General features: G+C 40.9%; 3 protein-coding genes across 3 annotated transcripts in view; 2 read left to right on the forward strand and 1 right to left on the reverse strand.

The window, feature by feature from the left end:
* Positions 1–23: 23 nt before the first annotated feature.
* tctn2 (tectonic family member 2) lies at positions 24–5,293 on the reverse strand. The gene is made up of 18 exons (XM_079690699.1): positions 5,108–5,293; positions 4,262–4,375; positions 4,038–4,108; positions 3,666–3,867; positions 3,293–3,393; positions 2,976–3,175; positions 2,756–2,876; positions 2,518–2,671; positions 2,160–2,237; positions 1,954–2,076; positions 1,788–1,862; positions 1,600–1,698; positions 1,365–1,482; positions 1,181–1,284; positions 915–1,062; positions 662–805; positions 459–547; positions 24–303 (listed from the first exon to the last, which is right to left on the reverse strand). The coding sequence occupies exons 1-18, from the start codon at positions 5,208–5,210 to the stop codon at positions 194–196; spliced, it is 2,154 nt and encodes a 717-aa protein (XP_079546825.1). The 5' UTR covers positions 5,211–5,293; the 3' UTR covers positions 24–193.
* An 812-nt stretch (positions 5,294–6,105) lies between these two features.
* Positions 6,106–21,751, forward strand: LOC307044322 (tRNA (32-2'-O)-methyltransferase regulator THADA). The gene is made up of 31 exons (XM_079689418.1): positions 6,106–6,277; positions 6,363–6,543; positions 6,634–6,720; positions 6,811–6,838; positions 6,936–7,084; positions 7,169–7,291; positions 7,827–7,947; positions 8,277–8,422; positions 8,497–8,581; positions 8,660–8,796; positions 9,365–9,562; positions 9,647–10,361; positions 10,588–10,740; positions 10,900–11,009; positions 11,101–11,261; positions 11,338–11,486; positions 11,643–11,807; positions 11,886–12,034; positions 12,137–12,274; positions 12,352–12,456; positions 13,106–13,306; positions 13,741–13,891; positions 14,111–14,363; positions 14,903–15,133; positions 15,916–16,120; positions 16,859–17,047; positions 17,688–17,941; positions 18,032–18,187; positions 18,490–18,756; positions 18,847–19,049; positions 19,484–21,751. The coding sequence occupies exons 1-31, from the start codon at positions 6,156–6,158 to the stop codon at positions 19,729–19,731; spliced, it is 5,580 nt and encodes a 1,859-aa protein (XP_079545544.1). The 5' UTR covers positions 6,106–6,155; the 3' UTR covers positions 19,732–21,751.
* Positions 21,752–22,319: 568 nt separating this feature from the next.
* Positions 22,320–22,837, forward strand: part of pik3ip1 (phosphoinositide-3-kinase interacting protein 1) — a gene marked incomplete at its 5' end in the record, with an annotated part of 7,583 nt that continues 7,065 nt past the window's right edge. Inside the window, one exon of the mRNA XM_079687105.1 lies at positions 22,320–22,442. Within this exon, the coding sequence (XP_079543231.1) occupies positions 22,320–22,442 (123 nt within the window). The remainder of the gene's footprint in view (positions 22,443–22,837) is intronic.

A 22,837-nucleotide genomic window follows, 5' to 3' on the forward strand; every position in this document is an offset into this window, starting at 1 on the left:
CAAAATAATATTAAAAAGGAACAAGCAGTACAAAAATATTTTTATTACAAATGAGTGCACCAAAACAATTATTTACATTCCCACAAACATATCTAAAACAAGTAAAACATTATCATTATAAACTATGTATAATGTTCAAAGATCTTTTTTCTTCTTCTACATCAGCATTTCTTAAGAGTCATAGAGGGCGGCACTATTTCCATGCTTGTCTGATTTGTCTCCATGGAGTCCCGAGTATCGAAGCAGTGATAAAGAAGAAAACCAAAATAAGGCCCTTTGCCAGAGACTGGGAATACGGCTCACCTGGGGACGATAAAGGGAAAGTAAGTCAGCAATGGCACTGTCAGGGTCAGGACTTAGGCAGTGTTTCTCGCATCAATCTTCTAATTTCCTGAAATATTAACTACGGTACAAAATAAAACACAGGATAGATGATCTAGAATTCAATAGATTCTCACCTGTGTAATACTTGGTGATGGGAAAGGCGAGCTCAGGCCAACACACATCATTCCGGTTACAGTCATACTCAGTGAAGTTTATCTGAAACCTGTGGAAAAAATTGAAAACATTACAGTCTGGGTTTGAATCAGTGAGGCAGCTTATACACAGTATGCAGTATTTGTCTCAAGTTACGACCCTCATTACATCAGGGCAGTCTTGCCTGGTTTTCGGTGGTCCTGTGTTGACAAGAATGTCAGTAAAGGAGACTGAGGAGGTGATGGGGAACAACTGAGTCTCCGTGGGGTCCACACATGGAGAGACATCCCCACCTCCACAATCCAGTGTCCAGGGGGACACGCTGTAGCTAAAATGACCAAAATAACATGACATAATATGATTCAAAATGATTTAGAATTTGCAATGAGATTAAAATTGAAAGTCTATGTTTCAATGAATATACACCAGATACACACCTGACTTGCAGAGCATGGATATCCCTCTGAGGTACGCCTCCTACCATGCTTGTGATGAGACTCCAAACATGGATATGCTGGTGGGATGGAACCCCATAGCATGAATTTGTGCTGTCTTCCATAGTTGTGCTAGAGTTTTGTGTCAAAACTGGAATGTATAAAACATTTAGTTAAAAAAAAATACTGTAAATCAAACTGTTAATTTTGCTTTAATAAAAGTATAGCGAAAAGGTTGCATGAATCGTTTCTTTGCACAATCTACTCACAGCTTATGTTCACCCAGTCTGTCGTAGTGAAAGGATCGGGGTTCCCACTCTTTGCAACATGTGTGGCTGTCATCAGATTATTCTGGAGAGAGGTTACAGTCTCTCTATGGGAAAAATACATTCAAATGTAATTCAGTAGAAACACACATTGATATAGATTAAACATGAACTCATTCTGATTTACCTCAGGAGATCACACTGACTCAGATTGTGTCTGCTGACAGGGAGTAGACATCCTGATGTGGAATTCTCCCCAAACAGAATTGGTTTCATCTCAGCAGAGACACAGAGTCCATCACTCACTGCAAGGTAGATTCAAACATGAGGTTTCCTTTATCCACCTTATTTTGATTGAATTACACATACATCACAATTATGACACATTCAGTGATCCAGTAACCAACAAGAATGGGTTTTACCTGGTTTCCAAAGACTGATTGACACCCTCTGTACTAAGCCTGTATTGTTGTCCAAAGTGTCCACAATTCCAGCGATAACAGGCCTTCCCACCTGATAACCTGCCATTTGAAGTGTTGGTTACCCACTGAAACATGTAGATTCACTTCCACAACCATTCTCAGGACTAAGTAAATGATCTTATTCTCACCTGGGTTCCCCGAGTTGGTTTCACCCATTAATTCTCCATTTAAAAACACGGCAGAATACCTTGTAGTTAACGCCACTGTTTGGGGACAGAAAAGCAGAAATGAGTCCAGATTACATTAAACACATCTATCAACTAAGGCTGATCATGGACAAGTCTTAACACTTACCACTACTATTGAATGTGATGGTCCCAACAGTCTGAGTCACTGTGATACTTGTGATGTCATTTCCTTCCCAGTACAATTTGTAATCCAGCGCCAAGGTCACGTTCTCACATACCAGCCCCTCAGCTTCAGAGGAATATCAAGTTTCAACATTACGCTTAATTGTCCATTGTTGTTGTTTTGGTAAGAATATGTTTTCATTTAATTACCTGAAGGGGCATCAGTGCTTGAAATAAACTGACTCAAATCAAAGGCAACTTCGTCAATTACGTTTACTAAAACATCACCTGAAACACATGAAGAAACAACATGGAAGAAATTATTCAAAAAGAACTTCAGAGTGTATAAAAACATTGCTACATTATGTTTAATAATAATAGATTTAATTTGTTAGCGCTTTTACAGGTGCTCAAAGACGCTTTACAGATAATAGTGAAGAGAAAAGAGATGAAAGGAACAACAAATAAATATATAGTTAAAGTTAAAGTCAAATAATACAAAAACAATCACACATGAAAAGCCAGATTGAAGAGGTGAGTTTTTGTGAGTTTAGCGGGTAAAACACACCTCCTTGCCCATTCTTTACTTTAATCCTCAAATCTGTTGGTAGAGTCCGTAAGGGGGAACCAGTTGGACAGGAACGTAGAAGAGTTGCACAAATCACTTGAAAATTCTTCAGAAATGCTACAGGCGCATTGTTTACACACTGCCCGAGCACCTTCTGTAAAACAGAAATATAAAATGAATTAGAATAATTCAGGAAAAAACAAACAAATGATGTAAGAACAATATACACACCACTAACCTGAGGAATAGTGAAGTACTGGTAATTTAATGTGAAAATGGGACTCCCTTGAATATAAACATTAACTGGCACTGGAGCAGGTGAAACAGGGCTTTGGAAGGATGGGCCCGGTTCAGGTGTGCTAGAAAGGTTAACGGGCAAAAGAACAATAATTGAAATATGACACAAAAACATATACTCTCATTGATATAATCAACACATATATTGAACGATTCCTCACATTGTGTATCCCTGGTAAAAGAGCCCGAGGTAAGGGTTGTTTTCAGGTGGAGAATTGACACATAAAAATGGAAACCAATCTGGGGAGTTTTTCGAGGATTGCACAGAGCACTGATAATCTGAAGCAGGAGAGACCTGTCCTCCAAAGGGCCCTGGGAGGCAGTGGGACACAAACAGCTTCAGATCTTCAGAGGAACAGTCCTGTGTGAATGGAAGACACGTAAGTCATTCATGATTAATACCAAAGGAAATTATTTTTTTACTAAAGTGCACTGTTCTCTTGTTAAAAGATAGTAATGTTGTGAGAGATGTAAATACCGTGTCACAGCAGCAGCGCACATCACATGCTCCAAAAGTGAGGTCACAGGGGCAAGAGCCCAGTGGCTGGTACACTTGGTTTGGAATGACTGTTTTATTTTCTAAATGGATGAGATTTACATTTATTAGAAATGTGGAATTCACACTGGCAACATTCTCTACTACAAAATAGGACAACATGTACATGGTGTGGACAGGAACGGTAAAATATATTAAATAAATAAAAAATATTGGATAAAAGAGGATCAGAGAGAGAATATTAAATTGAAACCCAAACGACTCTCTGAAACTGTGAATTATATTTATATATCAGGATAAATATGGAGACATCCTTATCGTGTAGGCTCATTATGATGGGCACAGTTTTAATTACCAGATCCAGCATTAGCAGGAAGCAACAGGGCGAATATCCTGGCCTGGATCAGCAGCGATGCCTGAGGAGTGCCGCCCACACAGGCAGACACCTGAAGGGTCTCCAGGACACACAGAGGCTTTGGACAGCAGTCTGTATCTGATTCATTCTCACCACACAGACGCAGACTTTTATCCAGCTTTAGCTGAACCCGAACTGCAGTCTGGGGAGCGAATTGAAACAAACATAAGACACATTAAATAAACTGGTGTAAGACAATAAAATAAGCTCTATTAAATTAATTGTGGGATGTTTTTATTTAAATAAACCCTATCCAACAGCATATAACTAAAACATAATTTGATTTTATTAAGTCAACTGTACTCTTCTTACCTTCCCCATCTGCTCCCTTGTGAGCACCCACTGTGTTACTTCAGCTACACATGATGGAGGGCCAATGCTTCCTGTAACAGAAAACACATCACAGCTCTTTTATGTGCCACTAAACCGGAGAATTATATCTAATGGAAACTGGGTATTTTCAAACACCGCTCAAGTAAATACAAATCAAAAAATGTTTGCTAGAAAACACGTCCCATACAAGAAAACGCACTGACCAGTCGTATTAGATGGAGATACTGTCCTCAGATTCAGAGAGATGTCAGACGCGTTTCCGAGCAGAAGTGCAGTGACCGTGGGTCCAGTTGCAGTGAGATATGATGGCTTGAAATCTGTTAAACAAACGGCAGTGGCGTTAAGTAATGAAGACTTCATTACTTCCACATTTACTCAAGTACTGTACTTAAATACAATGTTGACGTTCTTGTACTTTACTTAAGTATTTCCATTTTATGCTACTTTGTACTTCTACTCGTCTACATTTCAGATGTAAATAGTGTAATTTTACTCCACAAGCTTTATGTAGTATCTTTGGTGACTTTGCTGATAGAGATTAATAATAAAAAATAGGATCAGCCCTTGAAAAAATACTTCAGATAGAACCGGATTAACTCACAACTTGTTTCAATTAGCTCAACCTTTATCAGCTTGATAAACAGTTAAATGCATCAATAATTATAACCAAAATATATTATATATATGTGCCAATTTGCATAATGAGTACTTTTACTGTTGGTACTTTAAGAATATTTAGATGCCATTACTTTACTTTCACTTGAGTAACATTTTGTAATACAGGACTTGTAACACTACACATTGGTATTTCTACTTTTACTTTAATACATATATCTTAGTGTATATTTCCACCCCTGCATAACGCCGATATATCTCGTACCTGCTTTACGTATTAGTTTCATAACAATTATTGAATTAGTTATTAAACTGAAACACGTTCAACGTTACCACGGTTGTTTTGTTGTTAGCTCTTTGCTAGCTAGCTTAGCTTTTTGATGCTAGTGTAACAGTAGCTGTTTTAATGTAAAGCTGTTTGCATTTAAACTTACCAACAATGTTTTGAGGTTGCGCCAAGGAAATGAACAGTATAACATATGTGACCTGGCATGAAATAGATAAACGGGAGAAGCATAAATCAAACACGTTAGCCATTTGGTTCACTTCAGATTATAAAGCAGACATATTTGTAAACGATTAGTGATGTCATGGCAACGCAAATGTTGAACCGATCACATCCTAGATATTCTTCTTCTGGGGAAACAGGACACACATAACGACATAAATATACAACAGCGCCCCCATCTTACCTGGAGTAGCACATACATGCAACTACAGTCTGAATACATTTATTTATTTATTTCCATATTTATTAATTTTGTCTTGTGTTTATTTATTCCTGTATTTATTTACACATGTATTTATTTCAGTTTTTTCCCCCCATGTATTTATTCTTGGATATTTGTATTCCTGTATTTATGCATTTATTTATTCTGGTATATTTGTATTCCTGTATTTATTCCTGTATTTATTTACTCATGTCATGTTCTGTCCTCCATAGGCCTACGTGTGTGCTCGTTGTGTGCATAAAGGTACAATTTCACTCAAAATCACATCAAGACATCATACATTGTACAGGCAAGGTGCAGCAAGCAGATACATTTTGTTTATATCAGACAGTCAACTAAATATACAACAGCCAAATGTTATGACAAAAACGTTTATTATGTATCACTGGAAAAGTCTTAATTAATCAATGCTAATTCTACTTTTTCTTCTTTTGGAAAAATGTAAATGGCACACATTTTTCACTAGCCAAATAAAACAGATCCCATAGTATTCTCCATCATCTAATTCAATACTTAAAAATCAAACGTGTTGTCTCTTTAATATTTTGTCCATTATAAAGTTATTTACATTTTGGTGTTATGATATTTTGCCCCAAAACTATCATTCTGCCTCCAGGGGGCAGCACGTGGCTGTAATTACACAATGACTACTCTACTATATATAGAATAAGAGTTATGCCACGTGACCAACGTGACAGCGTGCTTCACGTTTGACGTCATCTAAAGCCTGTACAGTGGAGTTATTAAAACAATGTTATCGTGTGAAGACCTGATTACAAGTCTGCAAGGCTGTGTGGTCACCGAGGATCAAGCACCTGAACATGTCAACCAAACACTCAGGCTCTTCAGTGAAAAACTCTCTGAATCCTCCAGGTCGGTAACCATACCCTCAGCATGTTTGAGAACTTGTCACATTTCTATAAGCTGTCATAATGACTGAATGGTTTTGCACGAACAGGAGCAGTGTGAAAAGATGTAAGGAGCGATGTTTAGAGGAGGCTCTCCAGCTGCTGAGACGCATTTCCGAGGATCAGCTTGGTGTTTTGGAGCAGTCTCATATCCTGCTTCTGGTGAGACTCCTCATCTCCATGCAGCTGAAGATGGTCAACATCTCCACGGCCTGTCGTAAAGTAGACCAGGTGAGCCCTACATTATGTCCGTACTGCACTGTACACACAATATTTAAAGACAAAATGTCATCTCATTGAAACCTTATATGTGCTCGACAGATGTTGCAACATTTGGCAAAGGTGGACCACCAGTTGGTTTTTAGAGAAACCCATCACTGTTTGCTCTCTATAGTCCATAATGAACAGGTACAGACAAGAGCTGTCACTTCACTTATATGTATTGTCATGTATTTGCTGTAAGGCACTGCAAATAACCTTTAACCCATCCCCTTTCAGGTACTGTCTTTTGAGGATCTGCAGAAAGGTAAGTGCAGAGAAGGCTAAAGATGATGTGTTATTAGTATTCACTAGTTTCATATGTACGTTTCCATGAACATATTGTGGTTTTCGTCTTTTTTCAGCCTGTATGTTCCTGGAAGACAGCACTATTGGTCGTGATATTTGGCGAGAGTCATTCCTGGTTCTGCTGAACAAAGTGTCTGAGTTTTTCTCCTTTGCATTGCAACAAGACTTGCTGAGAGATGGACCTCTGTGTTACATTGCTGTCAAGGTGCATGATTTATAAGTCTGTTGCATTCATCACAGACTTGTTGTGTGATCTGTTTAACTTACCTGAGAACTGTGGTCTCGGCAGATGTGTTTGCAAGTGTTCCAGCTGTTGTCCAGTGAAGTGGCTCCTCTGGTGTGGGACGGGGAGCATGGGGACCCGACAGTGAGGAAGATCCTGCAGGCTCTTATGGACATAATACTTGGACAGGTATCTCATTAATCCATCACTTCAGTAGTCAGATACTTCTTCAGTTGTTACCTTTGTTGCCGCCTATCAGAATCAGAATCAAGTTTCTTGCCAGGTACGTTTACACATACAAGGAGTTTGCTTTGGTATCTGGTGGTGCGAACATAAACAATTTAAACAAATAAATTGCAAAGTAGGTAAAAAAATAATATTTAATCAAAAAAAAAGTATTTTAAGAAACAATTTAGCATTAATAAAGCACGCGAAAGACAAGTAATTACACCACATTTACATGTAACTATACAAATAACCTTAAAAGCTAAAAAACAAAAACACTTAGGATAGTAAGTAATTATGCTAAACTACAGTGTATTATATTTTAAAGTGGAGTGCTGTGCAGACATGTGTGCACAAATGTGCAAAAAGCAGTCAGAGAGTTGAGCATGAACATGGCTCACAGTATTATAAAAGATAAAAAAGAGCAAGATGTTGTTCACATGATGTGCATCAATGTAATGCATAATTACACTATCAGTCATTGTGTCCTTGTTTGCAGTGCTGCAACAGGGACACTCGTCTTTTGGCAGGAACTGCTGTGGCCATGCTGATCAACACGGCTTCAGAGAGGCGCTGTGGAGAGGCTGCTGCCTGGAGTCTGCTGCAGGTCTCTCTCTCAGGTAGGTCACTCCTAAAACTGCTGGACAAATGGACCTGTTCGAGCAACTCTTAGTTCTTTTGTAAAAAAAAAAAGAAAGGCCAAATATTGTCGCCTAATCGTGACCTCAGTAGTCGAGATTATAAAAGACTACATTTCCCATGGAGCCAGCCTCTTAAGAGACAGAGAGGTGTGCAACCTGTGTGGAAGACTCCGTCGAAACACAGTTTTTTTGAACCGTTACGTTTTATTACCCTACACAAAGTAAAGTTGTTTATTATTTAAATTGAGTTGATTCGATTGAAGGCCAAGAGATTGTTGGCATTACAGCTGTTTTCCTTTCTCTCTCAGAGCCCTGGCTGCTGACGCTCGGTGCTCTGCAGGTCCAGTGCTGCCCTGCAGGGAGCGACGGAGTGGACCGACTGGCTGTGATCAGAGGCCTCCTGACCTGCTGTCGACCTCACATCTTGCTCAGTTCACACGTGGATTTCACAGAAGTAAATCTAGCTGCATGTTTCTCTTTTGTTTTGCTTGTTTTCATTTCCAAATCCCAAATTTTCTCTCTTTTCAGATGTGTTTACTGCACAAAGAGTTGTTTCCTCTGGTCTATGCGCTGTGTGAGGAGAAGCTGGACTGTCACTACTTTGCTTTTGAAGGTGAGTGATCTCCACTTTGTTTATATTTATGTCCTTGAATGACATAATCATCTGTTCTAATACGACATGTTGTTGCAGCATTAACACTGTGGCTGAAGAGAGTTAAAGAATGTCTTGCTGATATCTGGAAGATGACGGGTGCTCGCCTTCTGGCTGACAACAGCAAGCTGCAGCAAGAGCTCATTCACATTATCTGGACCAATGCAGAGAGTCCTGTGAGTCAAAATAACATCTTTCTATTATTGCAGGTTAAAATCCTGAAAGAAACATGCAAGTAAAATGGCATTATTTGACTTTGTAAACCAAATGGACTGCCAATAATGCATAAAATACTGTACTATAAAATATGCAAATTAATAAAAACTGCTACAGTGTGTCCACATACTCAGAGCCATGTCACATTCTGGACCACCTGACTTATTTATTTCCATTGTTGTTATTATTTTTATATTGCACACATTTGTATTTAATTAACACTTACAGCATTTTTCACATGGTTGTGGTTTATTTGTATTTAGTCCCTCTGTTGTTTGACATTAGTTTGTATGACACAGATGGTGAGATGGCTCGGATATTTTCGGTTGACCGTTTGGTCCTCTTTAAGTTATTGTTTGTTTATTTCAGTCATTAAACTTAATTCAACTATAACTCCACGACAGGACTCTTTTAATTGAAACAGATCAAAGGGATGAGCCTGCCTTATCCTCTTAACAACTGCTCATTGGGAGTTTTGTCGCTACAGTAATATTAATCATGTCTGTCTGTCTGACTGTTCGTTGGCAGGTGGAAGGCGTTTCAGATTTTGTGCGCAGTGCCTTTTGTCTTCTGCTGGACCTCTATGAGATGGACTGTCAGCAGTATGGTGACACAAATAAGACTCTTTATTTGACCCTCCTTCAGCGGATAATCAAACTACCCTGGGAATCCAAAGCCAAATATCATCGCCTTTGTGCCCTGCTGCCATTTCTGGGGTCTGACATGGTAAGGGCGACAGCTGATTATTACAGTGTTAATAACGTAGTTACTGGTGCTCATGAAGGCTTTAACATTTCTCTAATTCATCAGGTGCTGGATCAATACGCTGAAATACCAAATCATCTCCTGAAGTGCTTGTCGACCAATCACCTGTCACCGTGTGGATCGGAGCTTTACAAGTGTCTGATCCAGCAGCAGAGGCGGGAGCTGTGTCTCACCTCACACATCGAGCTGGATCTGGCCAATCAGTGGGCGAGGCGCTGGCGGCCCGTCCTCCATGAGGCTCTGATGTCCCATGTGACTCTTCTGCAGAACCACAGCTCCACTCAGCTATTACCCTTCACCTTTCAAGTCTTCCCCTCTGCTGTGGATCCTCTGCTGGACTCTCTGGACCCATGTGACCCCGGCCACCTCCACGCCTGGGCCTGCATCGTGAGCTCTTATCGGGCCACGACTGGAAGCTTTCCATGGGCTCTGCAGGGAAGCTCCACCTTTAAAACCCTCCAGCTTGCTCTAGGTTCTGCGGAGGACAAAGTCCGACTCGCTGCTCTGAACGCCCTCTGCTGCAGCCCGAAGACAAAAGACACTCCGACCGTGGAGGAGATGTCAATCATGAAGATATTCATCCCTCAGAACCTAAACTGTGAGTCCTCGCCTTTTCGCCAACATTTTCAGGCTGCCGTGAAGAGGTTTCTGATTCGTATCAGAGACGGCTGCTTGGCTCATCTAAAAGGACAGAAGGGGAAAAAGAAAGGAGAAGACATCAACTCACAGGGGGCACAGGACATACTGGAGCAGGGAATAGGTGAGATAACTGGCAGCCGCTATTTTTATATTTGCCCCTTTTTGATTGTACAGATATATACACAGTTCCCCTACTGTATTTTTTTATTTCTTTTAAACGTTATATGTCTATACTGTAGGTGTACATCTCTGTTTCTCTTAACAACTACATTATAAGTAATCAGGGGATTCAGATTCTTGTCACCTTTTTCATACCTGATGAGTTTGCATTCCTCTGTATATTGTAGAGTTTGTAGATTGGTTGGGTCAACTTCCGTACTGCTATCTGGCGCCAGGACACAGTTTTCAGAGGAAGAAGACTGCGCTGCTGCTGCTGTGTGCCGTGCTGGAGACCTGCACAGACACCTGGAGCCCGGACAAGAAGAAGGGTCAACCTCCAGGTTAGTCTGGTGAACCAATTAATAGAAAATGGCCGAACATTTATTTTTACTCAGTGCTTGTATTTAGTTCTGTGTACTTCCTGTTGAATCTTAACTTTATATTTGTTTATGTTATTTTGGCTAAGAGTTCATTTTGGCTTTATTAAACCAATTTCGCAGCGAATATGGGGTCTCTTATTAAATGTGCCAGAGCGAGAGGACGGTGGGATTTCGTCTGCAGGAGAAAACAGCTGGTCCTCATCAGTGGTTTAGAAGATTCTACAAATGAGGTAGAGCCGCATTATCAGTCCTTGTATTTCTTTTATATCTAAGATTGAGGTTAAAGAATATCATTAGATAAGAGGTTTGTTTCTTTTACAGATCCGTGAGCTCTCAGCTGAGTTATTGTTGAGGTTCTTCCCACCTAGTCTTCCACACGACATTGCTGCGGTGCTGCACGCGAGAACCAAACAGCTTCTGTGCAGCCCTCGGGTGCACGAGGCTCAGATGGCAGCAGTGATGATGAAGCTCCTCCATCAGAAGTAAGCCTTGCCTCCTACATGTCTTTGTTTTGAATTACACCTGCGTTAGATGTTTAATCTGTTATTCTACCTGCAGATCACAACACCAGCCTGAAGCCTGCAGGTTGAACAGTGAAGTCAGCGGGGGTTCCTGCATGGTCACGCTTCTAGTGAAGGAGCTGGAAGAGCACTATCTGACAGCCAAGGCAGACATGATGCTTGCTGCCAAAACCAAGCCTATACATGGTGAGACTCAAAGTTGGGCATTAACATCTAACTGCAAGTAATAAATAAAATGCCTTTTAGGAGGTTTCTGTGGCTGTGGCTTTGGCCGGCCTATAATCAACCCTAAACCCTAGCAAACAAAGTTCAGTTTTTGAATCCTGTTGAATGTTGTTCCAGGTGTTCTGAGTGCCCTCCAGAGGTGTTTGCTCGAGGCCCCCGGCAGTGTGTATGACACACTCGACCACAGTCTGACCGTTGAGGTGCTGCTGCTGCTGGAGAATATGTCTCTGCTGCTGCTAGGCGTTCTGTATGGAGACCAAGATGCTTGCGCCATTGAAAAGGGTAAGAGAGAGTTCTGCAGAAGCAAAACATTTCAGATTGATTCCACCCCAAAGTACATTCCTCTGTTTTTTTTCTTAGATGCGCCCCCTTCTCTTTATGAAATGGGAAACGCAATCAGCTCTCTGATAGCCCAAGAGTCAGGAGGAGGCCAGGAAGAGGGAGAGGAGTGTGTCCTAATTTCTGAGGAGACCAGTCTCGTTCTCACCTGCTGCTGGGTCTCCCTCAAGGTAAAACAGAACCAGATGCACCATCTAAGATGTATAATTAGATATTTCAACATGACTTACCTGTATCTCAATTGATGTTCTTTCATTTATTTTTTAAATCAGGATATAGGAATCTTTTTAGGTTCTCTGGTGGCAAAGATTCTGAGTGAATCCAAACCCAGCAAGTGCCTTTTGACAAAAGAGGATCTAAAGAGGGCATCAAGAGTGTTCAAGAATATTCTTCTCAAATGTCGTCACTGGGTACGTTTTATCAATCAAGTTAATCTAATAGGACTGGGTCGGTCATCCTTTCTCACAGTCACATTTCTCTCCACCAGGGGGCAGTGGAGGGATGCTGTGCAGGCTTCACCAAATTCTGTGCCTCTTTATTAAGCAGCAGTGATCCAGAGCTGAGGGATATCCCAGCCCACATGTTGAAACAGGTGAGTAGTAATGTTCAGTAATCAGAGGTGGGAAGTAGTGGAGTTCAAATACTTTGTTACTGTACTTGAGTACATTTTTCTGGTATCAGTACTTTACTCCACTACTTATTTTTCTGACGACTTTTTACTTTTACATATTTAACAGAAATACCTGTACTTTCTACTTCTTACATTTTCAAAACAGACTGGTTACTTTAGTTTTAATGTGTGTTTGGTGGCGTGATCATTATTAGTCATTGCGTGCCTGTTGATTTGAACACGATCCGTGTATCCATCATTTCTTGGTCTTCTCTAAAGAAGTGGGACCAATGAAAACGTTGTCATGTTGCCGTTGCTCAGCATCGAAACATTCATTAGCTAACAATGACATTATTGTTCTATTAATATAAAGGGAGGTCAGTTACTCAGATGGTAGTTATTATGGGTACTTTTCACTTAAGTACATTTCGAAGCCCATACTTCTTTACTTGAGTAATGAAGTTTAGTCAGTACTTCTACTTTTACCAGAGTATTTTTAAACACGACTATCTGTACTTCTACTTAAGGAAAGGATGTGTGTACTTTTGCCATCTCTGTCAGTAATACATGGAGATGCTAGACTACTGTTATTGCTCCTTATTGATACATTTCCTCTCCTGCTTCTTTACAGGGATTGCAGGTTGTGCGTTCCCCTCGCTCGACCTCTGTGACCCGCCGGGCTGCAGGGCTGCCGATGCTCATCCTGTGCGTCGTGTCAGCAGAGGAGGCCGGTAAATCGAGGCCACTGTTAGCTCTCAGTATGCAGACCTTACTGGAGACAGCCAAATGCCCTTTACCTGCGGACTTGGACCAAACACTAGACCTGCCACAGGTTTGTAGGCTTACTTTACATATTCAAATTGTTAATACTAATATTATCAACAGAACATATATGATATTCTTATATTGTTAATATTGCAGCCGTATATAAGTCAAAACTATCCCCACCTTACCAGCTTCATCATTAAAATTGCATTATCAAGTTAGAGAGATTCTAATCCCATAATGAAATGCTACACATTTTTTTATCGATTTCATTCGTCAATCATTAAAAATGATAATAATAGTGACCATTGCGATTTCCCAAAGCCAATTTAAGTTATTAAAATGTAATGTTTTGCATGACCCACAGTCCAAAATGTAGCCAATAAGGTATAACACTGAAGAATTGCTATTTTTACCTGATTAAATTATTGAAGCACTTCTTTTACCACTGCCTTTAAAAGCACAAAGACAGATGTGGTGTCCTTTGTCCTTTCCTTCCAGGTGTGTGCGGTCCACACTCTGCAGGCCCTGGTTCGGGGGTCTGCTCTGGGAGAAGCTGTCCTTCAGTTTGCTCCTGCTGTCGTCATCCTGTCTCTCACTCTGCTCAGTTCTCCCTGCTGGGCCATGAGGAACGCTGCGCTGCAACTATACAGTGAGACTTAAAGTCCAAACTTAGAATATCTAGAATTAGGACTATTTAATCAGATAAGCTGTTTTCTATCAGAGTAGATACAAAATGGCAAATACTTCCCTTGAAGGTGTTTTTTTTGTTAAAATGATTAATTGATAATCAAAATAATAAATCAATCAGCTATTTGGCTCAGCTGTATTTAATACCCCTTATTGTGCAGTAATTAAAATGTGTTTCTAGGTTCTCTGTGCTCGCGGATGCTCGGCCAGCGGCCCAGCAATGACGAAGGAGTTTCTGCTCAGCATGGCTTGTCCCCCCTCACCTTCTTCTTCCACTACCCTGCACTCCAGCCCTTTCTCCTGGGCGAGTTAAGGGGGGCAGCACGAGACCTCCAGGGGCCACAAACTGAGGCCAAGCTCCACCTCCAACCCTCGCTCTTCCCTGTCCTCACTTTGCTAGCCCAGCTCCAGCCTGGTGTCCAAGACTCAACCAAGTGATTGCTTTTTATTTATCTCTACACCGTTAAGTCAGGTTATGTTTTATTTCTTAATTCTTTACACAAGGGGTTTTTCCTCGAGGTTATACAAAACGTTTTTCGAAGTTAGCTTGTCCTGGCGTGTCCTGCGGTAGAATAAAAGTCATAAAAACTGATACCTCTGTCATGAAAGCAGGTTAGCTTAGTTTAGCTTAGCATAAAGGCCCGAGACGGTAAAAGAATCTCTTACATTAATTTCACTGGATAACATTTTATAGGTTGTTACATTTGCCTTATTTTATACGAATTAAACAAAAAAATATATGTAAAAAGAATAAAAGCAACATGTAATTTGTGAATGGATTTTCGTTACCTGCTAACAGGAACATTTAACTCTAGTCAATTATAAAAATAATCGTCTTTCCCAAAATATTGAACCATTCCTATTTTAGTTTATCATTTTATACTTTACATACAAAGCAATGGGTAAGGTTTTGTGTTGATCAATCACACCTAATATAATTGACACAGTGAATGTCTTCTCTTTCTTCTGCCAGGACTTTGTCAGACTTCCTGCCTCCTTTGCTCCAGCTGTCTGCCAGTCCTATCTACAGTGTAAGAGTGATGGCCTCAAAGGCTTTGGTTGCCATGACTCCCCCCTCGGAGTACATGAACATCCTCCTCAGACTGAGCGCTGAGCTGCCTCAGGAGCGCTGCTGTCACAACCGGCTCCACGGACAGCTGCTGCAGATCAGAGCCACTCTGGAGAGAGCGCTCCGCCCCGTCAGGTGAGACTCTCTTCATTCAGGATCATAATACCTTTATTGGTCCCACAGCGGGGACATTTACAATGTTGCAGCAAAAGTGGCCCCTCAGGTATAAAAGGCAAGCAATGATAAAATATGAAAAGCACACATTAGTAATACAAATGAAGACACATATAAGTACACAACTGTGGCTAAAAAATAAGTAGCAGCAGTTTAAAATAACAAAGTTACATAAATAACATTAAAGGTCCCCCTATACTCGTTTTCATCAATATATTATAGGTCTCAGATATACACAAAACATGTCTCTGAAGTGTTTGGCTCCAAAGACCAAACAGACAGACATTGTAGCATCCCATAATCCCCTCTGTTTCAGCCCTGTTTCAAAAGTGCTGATTCTCTGTCTGTTACTTTCAGGTGATAAGGGGGGGGGGGGGGGGTTACCTTGGTTGGTGATTGGCTAATGGTTACACAAGCCAAAACATCGTTATGACATCATAAAGTGGCCAAAATCTGATCAGCTCATTTTCAGACAGGTTTTTATTTAAATGGATCAGGACAAAAAGAGAGAGAGAATCTTTGTTCCTGAAACTTTCAGAGTCTCTTTACACAGAGACATGTTGATGTAGACAAGACAGGAAAAAGTGGATTTTGCATAATACTGTAGGTGACCTTTAAAGTATTGAGACTTGATACAAATAAAACAGTGTGGACTATTATTTTTCCCCCAAAAAATGTTTTCATCATACATTCATCAACACTTTTTTTAGGCTTTGTAGATCATGCTGTGTTTCTATTCCCAGTGCCTCCCCAGCGGACCTGTGTGAGGTGGTGCGCAGGGTGGAGGCCTCCATGTGGCTGGTGACGGGGGCTCAGCGCTGCCCCCTAGTGAGGGCGGCTTACATCGCAGTGGCAGACTCACTAAGGAGCCTCCTCTCTGAGACCTTCCTGTCAAAGCTCAGTGACACACTCCAGTCTGACCTCCTAACACCCCAACAGCAACTTCAGGTGTGTGGCACAAATGTTTTTATAGTAAGAAATGTAGGTGTTGAATGTCGATGTATCCTTGGGCAAGATACTTAATGGCACGGCGAAAACTGTATGAATGTGTTGTATGAATGTTAGCATTCTTGAGCTAGTGGCACTTTTCTCTGTATGAATGATGACTTGTAGAATGTAAAGCGCTTTGAGGGGTCATAAAGACTGGAACAAACGCAATATATAAGTACAGACCATTTACCATTTAATGATCCCAGTCATCCCAGCCTAATCATCCCAGGCCACATCGGCATTATGGTTGCCCTCAAAGGCTCTAACTGCAAGAGGACATAAATATATATAACTCTTATGATATCACATTATAGCCTCGGCATTCGTTTAGTTTTCGTTTTAGTATTGAAACATACATTGTGGGTAATGTTGTTTATGGAAATTGTACTTCTGAAAACTTGCAGATAAGCAAATATTTATTCTTTGCAAGATTTCACGGGGCAACATTAATTCAGGGGGTGGGCTCGATTTGGGTAATTTGACGCTTGAGTCAAAATATGAAGACATCTCATCTTGACCCTTCCGGGGTATCATATACAAAATGTTTTTACTTTGGCAGAATATAGTGCATTCATATAGGACCCCAATACTCATAGTTAAAAGCAGGATTGAGAACATGTTGGCTTGTGAGTGAACGGCTACCTGGATGCCCTAAGAAATATGTGTTCTAATGTTTTATCTGTATCACCTATGCAGGTTGGGTTGTCCTCCTTCCATCAACAAGCCATCCACTCTCTATGTGCAGATCAGAAGCGAGCGTGTCAAATCTGGGAAAACTTCTCTGCAGCGAGCCCTGATCTCAGGCTCTCATTGGTCACGTGGGTGGTGGATGAGCAGGGTTTGCAGCAGAGCGGCTCTAAAGAGGTGATCCGGAGGGTTCTGCAGGTGAGACATCATCTGCAGATTTCAGCGTGGGGAAAACAACCTCTCCAAAAACTGGTCCAACAACTTTCAGTAAAACAAGCTTCTTACAGCACAATGCGAGGAAATTAAGGGAGGCTTAAGTACAATGCCGTCTGAAATCTGGCTGCAGATCTTTTTTTCCCTCTTGCATGAGAAAGGGTGTGTCGATAAGCTTTCATTATCTGCTGTTCGTGTTGGTCATTTAGACCACCCCCAGTACTGCCTTTCAATGTGTATCCTGTTTAGTGTTTAATTGACTCTCTTTAAGATAAGTTGATAAGATGCTATACTGCATATCTATATACAGTAGGTAAGGACTACTGTACACGTGGCCTTGTCATTTTACAGAACGTGTTTACGTTGTTAACACCATTTAGTTGGACTGGAGAAACTGGTTTTCCTGTCATATTGTAGTTGTCCTTAAAACGTTGCTGTTATCACAATAAATATAAAGTGTTTTGTTTGACGAATCACTGAAAAACTGAACATCAATCATCACATCAGATATAAAAGTCTACTATCCCCTATGCATAGTGCGCTTTGCACCTGGTTGGCATTGTAAGCACATTGATAATTGTGCTAGTAGATTAAAGAACATATACTTCAACCTCTCTATCCTCAGTCACACCTTAAGGAGGCGTTGTTGAGCAGCAGAGTGGAGTACCGCAGGGTCTACCTCACAGCCCTGGTGGCAGTGATGGCTGGAGGCGACTCGACTCAACATCTCCGTCACTCGGCCACACCGGAGGAGCCGGTTCTGCCTGAGTGTCTGGATTTGTTGCTCGGGGACCTGGAGGACATGAGAGGAGGTCCCGAGTTCTTGTCCTTGGCTTTGTTTGTTGCTAGTCTGCTGCTTTCCCAGTGTTCAGACTCAAGGTTTTTATATATTGTCTGTTTTTACTTCACATACTGCACTATAACACTTCTGGCTGCAGCTCTGACTTTTTTTTTGTTTTTGTATATCAGTACAAGGACGTCCGTGTCCCAGCGCTGGTGTAACATTTTGGAAAGCCACCGATCCCCAGCAGCCCCTGAAGTACTCAGGATTGCGTGTGCTGAAGCTCTGTGTGTGGCTGGAGTTCCTCTAATGAGCCACAGCACTCCTCCTGCCATCATGATCAGGTGTGTTTTATTGTCTAATAATGAGTCACATTCAATTATATTATTGCCATTTCTGGACCTTTGTATACCAGCTATAACCTTTCAAAAATCAATGGAGCCGTAATTCTTTAGAATATCGAGACATTGAACTTGGAAAAACAATTGAAAATAAAATGTGACTCTTGGGTAATATTGGGAAAATCCTATTTGACCAAACCAAACATAACTCAACATGATGGCCAAAATGAAGGTTATGTCCATACATCAACGTGCTTGTCAATCAAATGATACTCTTAAATTAAAGCTGCATCTTTCTGGTTTAGGTTGATCCACACAGGCGTTTACTTGCTGCAAGACCAAAACCAGCAGGTGAGGATGAAAGCGGCCAGTTTTACCTCCATGCTGCACCATGCGAGGACAGCAGTGAGCCAGCGGAGCGTCTACTTGATGCAGGTCAACCAGGCTCTGCCGCTTCTCCTGGACCTTCTCCTGGAGGAATGCTGGGATACTCCCGGCACATTGGAGGTGCTGCTCTGTCACCTGCCTCAGTCCAACCTCAGATCTGTGCTGAAAGAGGCCTCAGAGGCAGGGTATGTCACTACTGAATCAATACACTTATAGAAATAGAGGAGGGTTGATTGATTATTGCTTAACTGATTTTGTATTGCTCTCTGGTTCAGGAGTTCAACTCTGTACGAGCAGGATGAGGCCAATGTGTTTGCAGAGCCCTCTGTGATGTCTGCACATGTGCTGCCCTACCTGCTGCAGATGGTAGAAAGATCCTCGGAATCCCCTGCTGTGGCTCAGAGCCTGAGAGCCTGGGCAGAGGGAGGGGCTGCACAGCTGCTGGACAGCCTGGCAGTCTGCAAAGAGATCCAGCCAGGTACCAGTCTGAATAGAAGAATGTGTTCAATATTTGACGAGATTCAAGATTCAAAGGTTTCATTGTTATACATGCACAAAGCTACAGTGTAGAAATGGCAATGAAAATATTATGACCTGAGCTCCTCCAACAATCCAACCTGCAAACAACAACAACAACAACAACAACAACAACGTGCAAAAAGACTATGTACATGTCAATAGAATATGATATGTACAAGAACAGATGTGAAATAAAATAATGCAAGTTAAGACAAAATGACATACGGTTTATTGCGTGGATAACTATTTATATAAATAAGTATATTGCAAGATGAACAGGAATGTTTATCGGGGCACTTAGCAGAGCCCAGGTGTTTAGCATTCTTATGGCCTGAGCTGATGTATATTCAAAAGTTGTTTTCTTTACAATGCAATTATTTATTCTCTCTATAGCTGAGACATTAACCCGCTCCTGGCTGGCTCTCCTGACGGACCCCCGTTTCCACTGCGCCCTGAGTGGCCTACTCACCAGGGCGGCCTTTCTTCTACGGCTGGTGAAAACATGTGAGGATCTACGACACCTCTCTGACCCTGCAGCATTGCACATGAGTTTGCAGGAAGTGTGTAGTGTGCTCAGTGTAAACGGTGTCCACTTTCCCTCAGCTGTGACAGCTGCTGTGGCTGGAGAGCAGCCAATATGACGAGGGGCATCTTCTGTACAGTCTGTGACCAAAGCCTTTTGGACAGGGATAAGATTACCTGTGGATATTTTAAGAATGCTTATGACATTTACATGTGCAACACTAGTAATGAATGAGTAGTGCAACCGCTGATGCTGCAGTACACCAGAATAAGGCAGGCTGACGGTTGTGTAAAAGCTCAGTTGCTGCAGTCGCTTCTCTTGTATAAATCATCATATTACATTACATTACATTTAGCTGACGCTTTTCTCCAAAGCGACCAACAAGATACAAACTTGAAGAAAACAGAATCATATAAGTAAATCAGGTTTCATAGAGCTAAAACATTTCAAGTGCTACTCAACAGGCTTTAGATAAGCCAGTCCTTTATTAGTATATAAGTGCTTTGTTAGTAATTCTATCGCTCGAAGTGGAGTCAAAACAGATGAGTTTTCAGTCTGCGCCGGAAGATGTGCATACACAAACAAAGATGCCCACAGGGCCCAAGGTGCTGTGTTCCTGATAAGTTCTTGTTTTATACAGAGATACAGCCATCAGCCATCTAAATAGAATGAATATTTTGTATTATTAGAACAGCTCCAGGTCTGTCCTTATAATCACCATCACTTCAAAGCGATGCCCAGGCATCTTGTCTAAGTCCTTTGCTGCTCGACTCAGAGCTCCGACTGAAACAATGATGTAATGCTGTATTGCCTGGAGAAATTGGCCGCTTGGTGCCCAGCAGGGGAACATAATGGATGTTTTGATGCTCCATTAGAGACCTTCTGCCTGGATAAGTGTCCATTTTCCAACCACACAAGGGATCCAGATGATCGACTAGCTCTGATAGGGGGCAGTCTGTTGCTCCGCAACCGACCACACACTAGAGCAGTCTTACATCACCAGATAGCCCGGCGCACTTGTTTTTAAAGGGGAAGCTCTCAGTGTTAGACAAACAAAGACATGAAAATTAAGTTTGTATCATTACAACATAGATTTCCTTGACATACTGTATGTCGGAGGAGATACAAAATTACCTCCATAGCTACATAAGCTCTATTTCAGCTGAGGTTGTGTTGTGTGTTTAATTATGCTTATAATCATCTAGATTATGTAACAACTATGACATCAATCTTGCATCAATGATTCCTACATAAAGCTCATGAAATGTATTTCCTTACAGCTCACCACCTAGTGTGTAGAGATCTGAGATGAATGTGTGCCTTAGAGAAAGCCACAGGTGGCTCTTCTCATGTCACAATGTGACGCAGAATACTAGGTTATTCTAGATAATGAAAGTTTTTTGGCAAACTGCGAAAACAATATTTTTGGACAAACCTTGAATCATCATATCTTTTATCAACAATTCTCCCAGTTTTTTTAAACTGCCACACAAAATAACAGTAAGCATTTAAGGACTGCTACATACTGTGTGGCTGTTTCATCAGACGAAAATATCCTTTATGTTTTAGATTCATAAATCCTTAAAGACATAGCCTCATAGACCCTTTTAAAACATGGAAGCTAGAACATTGCGATACCTCAAGACAAAGGCAAGAAAAACATGTTGACCTCTTGTTTATAAACCTGAAAACTAAAGCATAATTAAATCTCATCAGAGTCTGCTCGAACAATGTGTGCAGCCTTTGAAAACAAAGGTTGAGAGGTGAGTTGAAAACACGATGGCACATTTCCTCAAGGTAAAGTGTGTATGAAACTGGAAAAGGACCATCTGGCTCAATAACAGCCTTTGTTATCGTTGCTTAAAGTGTTTACGCACTCAGTGAATACATGTCCTCAATGATCACATGGAAACAGGGAACAATGCCAAAGAGGTGTAAAAGGGAATAAGGCCAAGTAGGTGTGTGTGTGTGTGTGTGTGTGTACCAAGTCAAATGTTTTTCGTTTTATAAATGACTTTTGTGAAAATTGTTTTGTCAATTTAATTATGTATATAGATTTTTTTTTTAAATAACCATTTATGCTCATTATAATGAAGTGAACAATTTAAGTTGTAATAAAATGTTTGTTTTTCATACTATCAGTGCGTCATAGTTTCATTTTCCAAACGGCATTGCTCATTTCTCCAAGTGATGGACTCTGTAAATCATCGGCCTTATATATTGTGAAACCTTTAATAACAAATGTTAAGTTAAGGCCTTTAGTGTATGGTGGTATATTTGGACTTCAGTATTTGAAAAAGTAGACCTCAGCTTGTGACAAATGTGAGAAGTTGCATCGATTCCTGCCAAAAAAGCCTCAAACAAATTGACTGAATTAGTCAACTTCAGCTCAGTAAACGTATATATGGAAGTTAATTTCTGATAATTATTAATGATGAAACAAAAATACTTATGGTAAATCAAAATTATGAACATAAAATCCAAAGGATTAGACAAAAAGGCAGAAACTGAGAGACAGATTTTTGAGATTGGGAGTCAAATGTATCAGATAGTTTTTACCAATTTAATTGATTACTCTACATCAGCTCGGTTCAGGTAGTTGTGGAAGTCCATTACTGCTTGGAAAAAGAAAAAACGCTAATATAAACTTTTGTAAAAGTATTTTGTGGTGGCAATAAGCTTCCGCAAGTATTAGCCGGCTTGGCCATGTGTTCACCCTTTAAAGGTCTGGAGACATGTGGATTCACCCAGTGCATGCTGGGAGGGTCCCTGCCCCCTGTAACCCTGAATGAGCACAGTGTGATGGAGAGTGCTGGACAGATGCTCTGTGTTTGCTCTAGTAATTGCCTGAAAACCAGGCTGCATATATTTGAAGAGTGGCTTAGTGAACATTGAGGGACTCTCTGTATGTCAGCCAACAGTGACACTCTCTGCTGAGAGTATAGCTCCCTGCAGGCAGACACACAGGGAGGTGCTGCTAGCTCTCCTTTATCAGCCTCCGTAGATTCCTCTCATTCCAGAGACCCCTCAGCTATTTTTAATATGTATTCTACTTGTATTGCTTTAGGTCTTTATTCTTTTGCATGTGAACAGTTCTTCAAAGCACCTTTCATTGAGGATGCACTAATTGCCATACATCGTTGTACTTCTTTTTGTTTGTTTTCTTAAGGCTAGAGGGAAAACAGGCCTAGTTTGTTGGAAATGAATCCTGGGAAACAGACAGA

Source organism: Notothenia rossii, assembly GCF_949606895.1.
Source record: "Notothenia rossii genome assembly, chromosome: 6".
Taxonomy (NCBI): domain Eukaryota; kingdom Metazoa; phylum Chordata; class Actinopteri; order Perciformes; family Nototheniidae; genus Notothenia; species Notothenia rossii.